Here is a 13,299-nt window from a genome sequence, read left to right as displayed (position 1 = left end):
TATATATATAAATACGATCTTTTAATTTTAATTTAAAATTATGAAGGTCGCGTGATATCGTTAAGTATATTTTATGCTTGTTTCAATTGATTTTTTAGAGTAAAAAAAAAGCTGGAAACGTTGTTGCTAGACTTTCCAGTCATTCTTTATTTGTTTTCATACCTAATAATTGTCACCATTATAGTTATTAATCTTAAGGTTGATTCGTGAGATATTAGGGGGTGAAGCCATATCTCCCAAACCAAAGGTCCGATTTTCCTGAAAATTTCTAAAAATTCTTCCACCTAAAACACTATATTTCTCACAAAATTTCAGAAATTTTCAACAGAGTTAAGCTTCAAAATATAAGGAAAATCTCCCTCATTTTGAAGCTTAAACAGGTGGATAAATCTTCCATATCTCTCTTCCCCAAATACACTAACATCCGTACGTACAAAAGAACCTTCAAATTTTTTCAATTTCTGGACGTTCCCCGAGTCCAAAATGTAAAATTTTTGAGGGGTCAAATCTTTGTTCTGTGATATAACAGCCAGAAAAGTATCCTAAAATGTTGACCCAGTCAACCGAAATACCGCTATCTAACCAGTTTGGAAATCAAGTTTTCGGTTCAATATATAAATAACTAGGCGATTTTTCATTATAATAACGTTAATAAATTACACAGAAACACACAATATGACTAACAATATAAACTATTTACTTTTCAACATATGTGGGGCAGTATTTACAAAAACATAATCTCAAATTAACAGAAATAAATATTATGGAAAAAGTACAATAACGCCAAAAACATCTTTAAAAATATAATACAATACTTTTATATATAATAATTTACATAAAAAAGTAATAAATATAACGTACTGTACATCATCACACATGATGAATAAATTCTTTCTTTTTTTATATATATATAATTAAAATATACAATTTGCCTAATGAATTAAATTTAAATAATTTACTAAAACTATTTACAATATATTTTAAATATATTCTTTTAAATATTCTAAAGAATAATTTTATTTACTCTAACAAGAAAAATTAATTACAATAACATACACTCGATAATATACATAATTTTATTGTTTTTAAATTCTCACACGAAAAAAATTAATTTAACATTATATATTTATTAATATATAGATATATATATATATATATTTTTCCCCCATGATAAAATACCAGTTCTAAAATAGTAATAATTTAATTTTGTGATTTATTTAGTTTTATTAGTTCTTTGTTTTATTTTCTTCGTATATAAAACCCATAATTGAAACCACCATATTTCCTACAGTACGTAAAAACACCAGTAAATGGCATTAAAGATAAGGTAGGAAACAGGAAAAATAAGACGAGAATACTTATCAATCTTGTTAACGTCCTTAATTTTGGGCATGGAAGCTTTGATGGCAGTTGCTCCCTTCTTAATGCTTTGCAGCACTTTAGGTTTTCTGGCACCACTTTGCTCCGATCGAGTTTTGCGTCCATAAATACCTGTGGGTCTCGAAGAATAAGGTAGTCTATGTCCTGGATTACTCATACGAAATGATGGAGGAAACACCATTTCGCTGTCTCCTGAGGTATTTACAACAGATTTGTGACGGTTCCTCAAACATGGTATTGGAGACATTTTAATTTCTTGTAACTCTATTATTTCTTCATTCTGTGTGGAGAAAATAACACTTTTATTACGTTAGAAAAAGCTATTCACGATTATTGTTTTTTTCTCTATTTTTATCTCTCTCCTTTTTTGTTTTATTTTTCTTACTTACAGTATACATTGAATCCTGTTTGTTATCTTTCATCTTCGTTTTCTTTTTTGCTCTTGCTCCCCAATATGTGTAATTAACAGCTGCGTATTCTAATAATGCAGCAAACACGAAAACGAAACACATGACTAAATATATATCAATGGCTTTAACGTATGATATACGTGGTAGAGATGATCTAACCCCTGTGCTAATTGTTGTCATTGTCAATACCGTTGTGATCCCTAAAAGTAAAATATTAATATATAATTAATAATTTTATTTTATTTATGTAATAAATAAATATCTTTGATATTTTGATTTGTTCTTTACACATAGAACTGTTTTAAAGTTTAAATATGTAAGAAATTAAATCTATAATTGGGTCGCAATTTTCAAAAAAAGACCTATACTTTCTTACTGTCGTCAGTATGTCCTTTGTTAATCTCGAGAAAATCGAGACCACATACGAACAGCTTAATTATATACAAACTTCCGGTCTACACTGGAAGCACATGATATTTTCAAATTAAAAAAAATAATAATTAAAAATTTCAGTCCAGTATTGTGGCGATGTTACAATTTAAACATACGGAATGTTTTTATTGATGATTTGTGCTTAATTAAGAATAATAACTATTGGATCTATATGATAATCTCCTATTGGCTAAGAAAGATTTAAATAATCGTATCACAACAGTTCAAAGCTCTTATTATTACGTGTCGTTCATTCAACCAATCAATTGCAGGAATGTATGTCAATTTTAAAGTATCCTAACTAAGTAGAATTTCGCAACCAAAAAAAATATATTAAGAAAAATTTTACGCAGTTTTAAGGATAATATACGATTCTGTTACATCTAACCGTAATAAATCATTTAAAAAGTCCAAAAAAAGTTTTAAAAAATGGCTGCTACATTTGAACTACTCATCAAACGCTTTCCATAAATTAATAATACTGAATACTAATAAGTCATTTAAAATATTACAATTACATCGTAACTGATAATTACAACATAGTCCAAATATTTGTAATTACGTATAATAAGATTTCTGGCCTACAATAATGATAGAATACTAATGAGAATCATTAAAATTGCCATCATTTTGACTTCATTTATAGGATTACTCTCAATTTCCACATTCAATGTTCAATGATTTGCATCGATTGTAGCTATGAAATTGTACTGAACATTACTTTTGTATTATTATTATTATTAATATATACATCAACAAGCAGCAGTCAAATTTAAGTCGAGGATAGTATTAAAATTAAATTATATAGATGAAATAATTAACTAAAGCATTAATGACATGTTATATATACGTAGTGTACTATACAGTACATATAACTTTTTTTATATTCCTTTTAATTATTGGATTATTCATGAATACTTGTTCATCATGTTGTAAACGTATGTCGATTAAGTGATAGATGAACAGCATCGTTACGAGTCTCGAAAAAACTATGATTATTATATAATCAATAATTTTTTTCTACACTTGGGTTTAAATAATAAGATAATTTTACTTATAAATTATTATAATTAACTACAGTATCTTGATATAGTAATAAAACGAAGGAAAGAAAAGTTGGAATTTAAACCATATAAAAAGCCAAGTGTAATCCAAAAAGTTATAAATTATAATTCAAATACTCCACTATATATATAAAAGAAAACATATTTAGTATGGAATATAAAAAAAATTATAAATAGAACAAGTACAGTACAAAACAAAATGAAAATAAGTAGGCCTATATAAAAGAATTAGAAGAGAAGTTTAAGTTAAATGGTTACTCCAATAGAATAATACAAAAATGGGAAAGTAGTGGAATTAATAAACATCAACAGAACAAACCAAACAAAGATGTCAACATAAAATATGTAGCTTTCCCTTATATCTAAGAAATAAATAAAGATTTTAACAAAGTAAATATAAAACTGATTCCAACTTACGAAAAATTGCAAAAGAGGATACAAAAAAGTTTGAACAAGGTAATAAGATAAAAGATATAGGCCTATATATAGCACAACAAATGTAGTTTATTCCATACCATGCACTTGTGAAAACCCCCAAAAATTACAAAAGGGAAACAAAAAGGAAAGTAGGAGTAAGACTTAAAGAGCATGTCGCCGATTTAAAATATAGAAGAGTAAACTCAGTCTTTTACGATTATTGCACAATAAATAATCGTAATATTAACGAAGAAAAAGTAAGGATTTTACACAAAGAGAAAAATTGATACAATAGAAAATTTAAAAGAGAGTTTTGAAATTATTAAACCGGTGAAGGCTAAGTACTGTTCAGTGCACTATATGGAAATTTTGACTGTAAATATATGTATTTTTCAAAAAAGTGTGTATTAGTTAGTACCTCTTTACTAAATGTCTTAAAGAAAAAACCGACGGAAGAGTGAAGTATGCCCGAAAAGCGTATCGGTGTTTAAGATATTTCTGAATAAAGAGTGATGTTAAAGATGCCCAGTGTTTATCTATGCACTCAGTTGTGAAGTAAAGAATAATTAAAAGAAGACACGGTTTCGTAATAAGTCAATAAAGTTTAAAAATTATTATTATTACAAATTATATAAAACACAGAGTAAGGATCNAACAAAGTAAATATAAAACTGATTCCAACTTACGAAAAATTGCAAAAGAGGATACAAAAAAGTTTGAACAAGGTAATAAGATAAAAGATATAGGCCTATATATAGCACAACAAATGTAGTTCCGTACCATGCACTCGTGAAAACCCCCAAAAATTACATAAGGGAAACAAAAAGGAAAGTAGGAGTAAGACTTAAAAAAACATGTCGCCGATTTAAAATATAGAAGAGTAAACGCAGTCTTTTACGATCATTGCGCAATAAATAATTGCAATATTAACAAAGAAAAAGTAAGGATTTTGCACAAAGAAAAAAATTGGTACAATAGAAAATTTAAAAGAGAGTTTTGAAATTATTAAACCGGTGAAGGCTAAGTACTGTTCAGTGCACTATATGGAAATTTTGACTGTAAATATATGTATTTTTCAAAAAAGTGTGTATTAGTTAGTACCTCTTTACTAAATGTCTTAAAGAAAAAACCGACGGAAGAGTGAAGTATGCCCGAAAAGCGTATCGGTGTTTAAGATATTTCTGAATAAAGAGTGATGTTAAAGATGCCCAGTGTTTATCTATGCACTCAGTTGTGAAGTAAAGAATAATTAAAAGAAGACACGGTTTCGTAATAAGTCAATAAAGTTTAAAAATTATTATTATTACAAATTATATAAAACACAGAGTAAGGATCATCAAAGATTCTTGATCTTTTCTGCTTGTCGATACCCTTTCCAAAACTAGATTTAATTCGTTAGTTCCTTCATACATTTGTTTATAAATTATTCATATTTTTATAAAATTAAATAATAAATACAAAATTTAAAATTGTGAGTTTTCTTTAATAAAATTTAAAGATATGTCAATTATTATTATGTCTTAAAGAGTAAACCTGTCTCTCCACATGATCCCCAAATGATACTAAATTTGTCAATCCCCAAACATTGATTAGCTTTAAATTTAGTTGTAAGATCCCTCATAAAGATGTCAGTTATTATTAGTATATTTTAAAATATATGCTTTCAATCTCAAATTATCAGTGTCTTGACCCTGTACTGTACATAATACCTTTCCTGGAAACAACAGTCACGCCGGTCATCCATGTAACTCCGTTCTAGATAAAATTTTTGAATTGAAATAACGTGTATATCGGAAGTTCGTATATAGGTAATCAGGTCTTCTTTCTCCTAAGCTTTTCGTATCTGATCTCGACTTTCATCTGCTTAAGATCGTTCTTGAGATTAAGGAAGGACAGACAGTAGGAATTTCTAGTTATACAACTTCAAATTGTACCCAACAAAAAAAATTGTATATTTAAATTCTAAGTATTGAAAATCATTTAAATTTTCTTATATAAACATTTAAATTTGCATAAATTTTATATTAATCTATAAAAAAAAAACAATTAATTCTCCATTGTCCATGTTGCAAGTACAACAGCAAAGTCGAATTTATTTACAATAGAAAAATACCCGAATGTAAAGAAAAAACAGTATTTTTATCCTATTTTTTTTTAGATGTTTCCGTTTCTAAAGTTTTTCTCATTTTTTCCATTCAGAATCTTTTAGTACAGCAATATCATTAAACAGACGACTAGAGCACTTCTTCAAGGTGACAACTTATATCCAAGGCTTTGTCCAAGGTATATCCTAGGGCCTGAAGGCAATCGATTTGAAGTGAAGTAGCTAGATGAAGTGTATTTCATGAAGACTTACACTTGTCTTTCCTCAATATAAACGAAATGATGCCATATTCGACTCAATCGAAAATGTCAAGTACTTAATTTCCTACTCTATCAATTGAAATCCTACGAGGAATTTCAAAACGTTGAAATCAAATAGTTCATCCGAAATAATTAAATTTTAAACAATTTCTAAAAAAATAAAAAAAGAAGAGTAGAAAACAAAATGCATTTGAATATGTTTCCATCAATTTAAATTTATATACTTTTATAGTTTAATTAGTTAATTAATTAATTAATTAATTAAAATATATTTTTGTTAAATTATTTACTAATATTAAGTTAAGTAATATTTAATTATTGTAATTTTAAATTAATTTCTTTAACATTGCTTTAATGTCATTTTTATTAGTCAATTCATCAAATACAATTTAATTTAAATGAAAGTTTTGTTGTTTAATTGTTAATTTGATCATTTTTTCCTGGCCAAATTTTTATTTCAATGGGCCGAAGTTCACTGAAATACATGCTCTGTTACCGAAATAATGCGATTTTTGTTAATTGTAATAAGCTGAATTTTTTGGTTTGCAGATGATTTTATGCATTTGTTATTGTTCTATTTATGTTTCTTTACTTAAAAACAAAATAATTTTACTCAACTTTTCGTAATAATATTTAGAGTTTTACTAAAATTTCATTCTTTTTTTGATATATTCCAAGTTAATTTCGTGTTATTTTATGTTATATTTTAAGTTAAATTTTTCTTTTTGAGTTTGAATTTTTAGTTACTTTTACTTCATTGTAAGATGTTTTTTTTACAAATTTTTCTTACATTTCTTCGGTAATCTCACGTAATTGCTACTTGTAACATATGTTTTTATTTTCCTTCGGTATGAACACTGATTGTACGCAATTTTAAGCATGTTTTTATTTAGAATATCCTTCAATTATTTTGCCACATTAACCTTCGTAACAACCGCAATTATCTTTAATAGATGTAAACGGACTATTCAGTTGTGTGAATGCAACGTTTCGTTTCAAACGCCAGAATAGTTATCATTTAATGTATTCGTATATGTTGACAACCTTCATTGTTATCGTGTCCTGGATGTCGTTCTGGTTGGATGTTACTGCAGTACCTGGAAGAGTATCTCTGGGAGTAACGACTCTTCTTACCTTAACTACATCAGCAGGAAACATCCGAGAACGTCTACCTCCAGTTGCTTACGTAACAGCTATAGACGTATGGGTAGGATTCTGTTCATTCTTCGTCTTTACCGCTCTACTAGAGTTTCCACTCGCTAATTACATAAGTAGACGACCCATTCCTAACCCAAATTCTAAGAAACGATTATTCGTCGTTAAGGTTAGTTTTTTTTTTGGCATAATTTTTAAGTTAATTACTGCTTAAATTTCTTATTTATTAATTTATTTGTGTTTCCACTAGAAGCAGTTACAAGTCAAGGATGCAACCAGTGGAAACTTACATGTGGTTGCTTCGGAACATAAGGATAAAAGCGAGATTCCTACAGCTGTTGAAGAAGCACGTACTTTAGATCGTGCATGTCGTGTACTGTATCCATTACTGTTTATCGTTTTTAATAGTATTTACTGGCCATATTATATATCGGCAGCTAAACTAGACGAAAATAATACATGATTTCGTTAGCTGTACTTCGTAGGAACTCGTGTAGAGATTAGTCGAGTCGTGAAATAATTCTATTTTCAATAGATTTAGAATGAATATATTTATCTTTAGATGAATGTATCCTTTAATTTATTACTCAACATGATAGAAAATATGTTCATTCTGATATTCCATACACTTCTGTTGAAATATTTCAAAAATAAATTACATAAACCATAATTTTTGTCATTCAAGATACAGTTATATAAGTTATAAACCTTACTACAGTAGTAAAAATAATTATTTATAAGTGTAAATAAATTATTAAAAAAAATTGTTTAATGATATTATTTTACATATTATTTCCTGTATTGTTACACAATATAAAGATATAAAAAATAAACAATGTTTAATATTGAATATTTATCTTTTAAAATATCTGAATTTAACAAATGTTCCCCCTGCTCCTAATGACATTCCAAACAGAAGCATTCCCACGCTTAAAGCTGCCATTGTACCTTTTGAATGTCCGGTAAGCCTATCTTTAATTTTGGGACGTTCAGTGACTATTTTTTTCGTAGGGGTAGGCTTAATTGTTCTTGAAGTTGGAGTTAGAGTAGTAGAATGTCTTCCTTTGGTTGAACCAATAATGATTACGTCACCTGTAAGTGTATATTCTGTTGTTTCTGTTTCCTGTTTTGTCGGTTCTGTATTTATTGAAGTTACTGAAGTAGGGGGAGGAGGTTTCAGTTTTTCATATTGTCTAGTGAGACTATATNATACCGTTTTGTCTTATTATATCTAGAATCTATTTAAAAATCTATATTCTTGATTATATATTTGTTTTTTTTTTAAATTATAAATGATTAATTAATTAAATTTAATTAATTTTTTTACAATTCTACGTATTTAAGATAAATTATGTTCGTTTAAAAGTTTGTATCAATAATTTTAAGATGTCATCGAAATTTTTCTAAGATTTTTAAGATATAACGTTAGATAATTGGTTAACTTATAAGCTTGTTTACTGCTAATTGGTTAGAAATTGAACGTACGTATTAATAGGCGGAGTTAATAACAATACATAATAACTTCCTCGTCGTTTGCGAAAAACCGACCGATCGGAATTTGATTCGTATTTTCAAAATAAAATTTTATTGTTACGTATTTTCGATTTAACCAATCAACGGACGAAAAGCGTATTATAGTGTTTGTAGAAGACCAATAAAAAAAATTGCTATTTTAATCTTAAATCAATGCTAATTTACACTCTAAAACATGCATTAAATTATATTTTACTTCGTGTATATAAAATTATAACTTTAAATAAAATAAAAACAATAAAATACGCTCTTTCCGCGATATTTTCGCATGTTTAAATGAATTTTTTTTGTTTCCTTAAATACTTTGTAATAACTTACACTCTAAACACATCGTACACTTAGAAAACTTATGTTAAATCTAACGGCTCATTTAATTTAATAATTAAGCAACTTTCTTTTTATTAACTTAATCTTTAGATTATATCTTGAGAGAGGGGAGGAACACATTTTTTTTTTCTTTTTTGTTTAATTATTACTGTTACTGTGTTATTAAATTTAATCGACTCCTTCTTAACAATTATGAGCTAAGACATAATTTGTTTGTTCAGTGATGCAGATTAACTTACCGAGGGCCACCCTAGCTGACGTAGCTTCATGGTTAATCCAAAATGATACCCATGACAGCATGACGATCAAAATGGACGGTAGATAAGTCTGAAAGATGAAGTAGCCAATGTTTCTCTTCAATTCGAAACTCAGAGACAAGCGCTGGTAGGTACCTAGAAACAAGGGGGAAAATAAAAAGGGGAAAGGAAAGAAATAGAGAAAAAAGTCCATAAATTTATGATGCTTTCCTCCAAGTGAGATAGACATTCTCTAATGTTCTTTTTTATCAAGTTATCTTAGTTATGTTACAACCAAGTTTCTGATCGACAAAGTTTTTCTTATCTGATTTTGCCTTCTTAAATAATTAGTAATGCTATTACCACACTATTTCGAATTTAACATTTATTTTTTTAAATATATATATATATATATTATTTTTTTACTTATTCTTAATGGTTATTTTAATCTGATTTAAATTATTTATTTATATATAATTTTATAAAAATTTAAATATTGTAAAAAATTTATTTTCTTTAGTATCTTTTTGATGATTTGTTTATGGCTAATTAAATCGTAAATTATAGTATATTAATGCTTATTGATTTTCATTTTTATTCAGTAAATAAATTCATGGACTATAATTTAAAAAATAATGTTTCTTATCATTTATTTATTTGACAACTTTATGATAAAAATATATTTAAATTGATTACGGAGATTTTTAGATATCTAAATATACTTAAAATCTACGTAATCTTGGCATCTAAACATCTAAAAATATTTAAATTTTTTAAGTTTATACATGTATAATGGTAAAAATATAAGAAAAATTCAGTTTATTTACATGTAAAATTACTGTAAACAAATACCGTACATGTAGCTATCTAAAAATACTTAAAACATATAAAAATCTATGTTATAATGGCGTCCGAACATCTTAAAATACTATTATTATAACAGTTTACAACTGTATAATAAAATAATTACAACAAAAATTTGTTTCATACACATATAAGATAGTATATAATTTATTATAGCTAAAAATTAAAATATATTTTAAAATATTATAAATATTTAATTGAGTTTCATTTGTTTCTCATTAAAAAACTAAATGCCAAATTATAATAAATATAAATAAATAAATTATAGTAAAGTAGATAAAAATAAACAAAGAGTAAAACTCATATATAAGTAGTACGCTGCATTATTCTTAAGATAGAGGCACTGTAAATTTATTTTAACGCGAAATATATTACTTATCAATGATTGGTTGGAAATTTTTAAAATAGAATAAAAGATTATGGCTATATTTAGCTTGTTTATAAGAAACTTTTTTGAGTTTCTATATTCCTTATCAAAACCATGATTGATAGACTGATGATCTATAATTTGATGCATGATGATAAGTGTTTTCGGATGTCATACAGATGATAATTCTTATCGCTTTTATCTTATCAAGGAACATCATGTTTGAATTTACTAAACAATTGTACTGTACTGTATATATTAAGAACTCTCGATATATTATTTTACTGTTTAAGGAAGCGGTATATGGAGGGTTCCGCAACACGTGACTTTCAAATTCTCAAATTCAACCTTGTTACTATATGTAGTTTTCATTATTTGAGATACTTAAGTTTAGCGCTACACTGTTCAATATATATTGAACAGTTGCTTATAATATATTTATCCGAGCATATATATTGCCTATGTAAAATATCATACACTTAGAGCCTACTGTATGTTGTAGTTCAACATATATACATGTATAGTTGAACTTCGATTTAATGCCACCATTTTTTCTATAAATTTGACACTAAATCGAGTATGATACTAAACTGAAGTGGCTTAAACAACGTTGGCGCTATTTTAGGAGAATGCTAGATTGAAATTTGACTATTTCATGTTAAAAGCTATACTTTTAATAAAAACATTAATGAATAAATCTCTATAATTAATGTTTAAAAATGCATATTATTATTATTATTATTATTTTTAGTATTAAAAAATTTCATTTCTACTTGAATATTCTTCCCCAAAAATAAATTTTTCAACTTAAATTAACGGTATTTTAATAAATAAAGAATATATTAAACAGAACTTATTGACAATAATGTATTTAAATTTTCAGCTCTAAAAACTATTTAAAAAAATAAATTCAATAAAATAAAATAAAAAATAGCTCCAAGCGTCCGAGNAAATTTATTTTAACTCGAAATATATTACTTATCAATGATTGGTTGGAAATTTTTAAAATAGAATAAAAGATTATGGCTATATTTAGCTTGTTTATAAGAAACTTTTTTGAGTTTCTATATTCCTTATCAAAACCATGATTGATAGACTGATGATCTATAATTTGATGCATGATGATAAGTGTTTTCGGATGTCATACAGATGATAATTCTTATCGCTTTTATCTTATCAAGGAACATCATGTTTGAATTTACTAAACAATTGTACTGTACTGTATATATTAAGAACTCTCGATATATTATTTTACTGTTTAAGGAAGCGGTATATGGAGGGTTCCGCAACACGTGACTTTCAAATTCTCAAATTCAACCTTGTTACTATATGTAGTTTTCATTATTTGAGATACTTAAGTTTAGCGCTACACTGTTCAATATATATTGAACAGTTGCTTATAATATATTTATCCGAGCATATATATTGCCTATGTAAAATATCATACACTTAGAGCCTACTGTATGTTGTAGTTCAACATATATACATGTATAGTTGAACTTCGATTTAATGCCACCATTTTTTCTATAAATTTGACACTAAATCGAGTATGATACTAAACTGAAGTGGCTTAAACAACGTTGGCGCTATTTTAGGAGAATGCTAGATTGAAATTTGACTATTTCATGTTAAAAGCTATACTTTTAATAAAAACATTAATGAATAAATCTCTATAATTAATGTTTAAAAATGCATATTATTATTATTATTTTTATTTTTAGTATTAAAAAATTTCATTTCTACTTGAATATTCTTCCCCAAAAATAAATTTTTCAACTTAAATTAACGGTATTTTAATAAATAAAGAATATATTAAACAGAACTTATTGACAATAATGTATTTAAATTTTCAGCTCTAAAAACTATTTAAAAAAATAAATTCAATAAAATAAAATAAAAAATAGCTCCAAGCGTCCGAGTGAATAAAACCACTGGTCGTGGGTTCGCGCCTCATCAAAGGGCTTGCACGTAGAGTATCGTGGGTTCGAACCTCACAATTGACTGGCTACGTGAAGATCGCGGATTTGCGCCTCACAAACGGGCTGGTACGTGAAATTTTCCGGGTTTTCTTCACATCTGTAACACTTAACTAGGTCCTGCCAGGAGGCAGATTCCACGTATCACGTTCCCGTGTACAAACAAACAGAAACAAAAAAATAATGAATAAATTTCATAGATAATTATTTTAAATTCATTTAGAACACGTTATTCCCTAATTTTCCCCCTTATTTTTAATAAAAATTTTTAATTAACTTACCGGTAGCCAACTGTTCTTTTCTATCAGTAGTCTCGTATCTCAGAATAGAAAACTGCGGTAACTCAGCTTGTTCTACACCTATAACAGGTGTTTCGGTCCAGTGCATAATCACATCTCTAACGGTATAACCATCTAAAAAAACAAATGATATGATTAAACACTCGAACTTAAGTCAATAACTTAATCGAAAAACACCGAGAAAATCTAAGAAAATCCACATCAAGTGACTTTAAAAAAAGGGAAGATTTAAATCTCTATTCAATAAACCAACCTTCACGTCACTTTGTAAATAATCCAAAAATAAATATATAAAAATCTATTAAAATGTTAAAATATATATATATTTATTTATTTATTTAATTTCGATTTATTTATTTATTTTTTTAGATTTAAAGTATAAAGATTAACGAATTTTATAACTGAATTTATAAAAAAGATTTAAAGATTAGATTTTGTAAAATTTATATATTAAAATAATTCTATTTAAAAAATT

General features: G+C 26.8%; 1 protein-coding gene across 1 annotated transcript in view; it reads left to right on the top strand.

Moving 5' to 3' along the window:
- The window catches only part of LOC111618237, a 135,306-nt gene that overhangs the window by 93,025 nt on the left and 28,982 nt on the right, over positions 1 to 13,299 (top strand). Inside the window, exons 6-7 of the mRNA XM_023359759.1 lie at positions 7,097 to 7,391; positions 7,473 to 7,655. Coding sequence (XP_023215527.1) covers positions 7,097 to 7,391; positions 7,473 to 7,655 — 478 coding nt within the window. The remainder of the gene's footprint in view (positions 1 to 7,096; positions 7,392 to 7,472; positions 7,656 to 13,299) is intronic.

This window comes from Centruroides sculpturatus, unplaced genomic scaffold, assembly GCF_000671375.1.
Source record: "Centruroides sculpturatus isolate CEXI.00-Female unplaced genomic scaffold, Cexi_2.0 scaffold145, whole genome shotgun sequence".
NCBI lineage: Eukaryota > Metazoa > Arthropoda > Arachnida > Scorpiones > Buthidae > Centruroides > Centruroides sculpturatus.
Note: the sequence above shows the minus strand (reverse complement) of the source record. Positions and strands in the feature narration are given on the sequence as shown.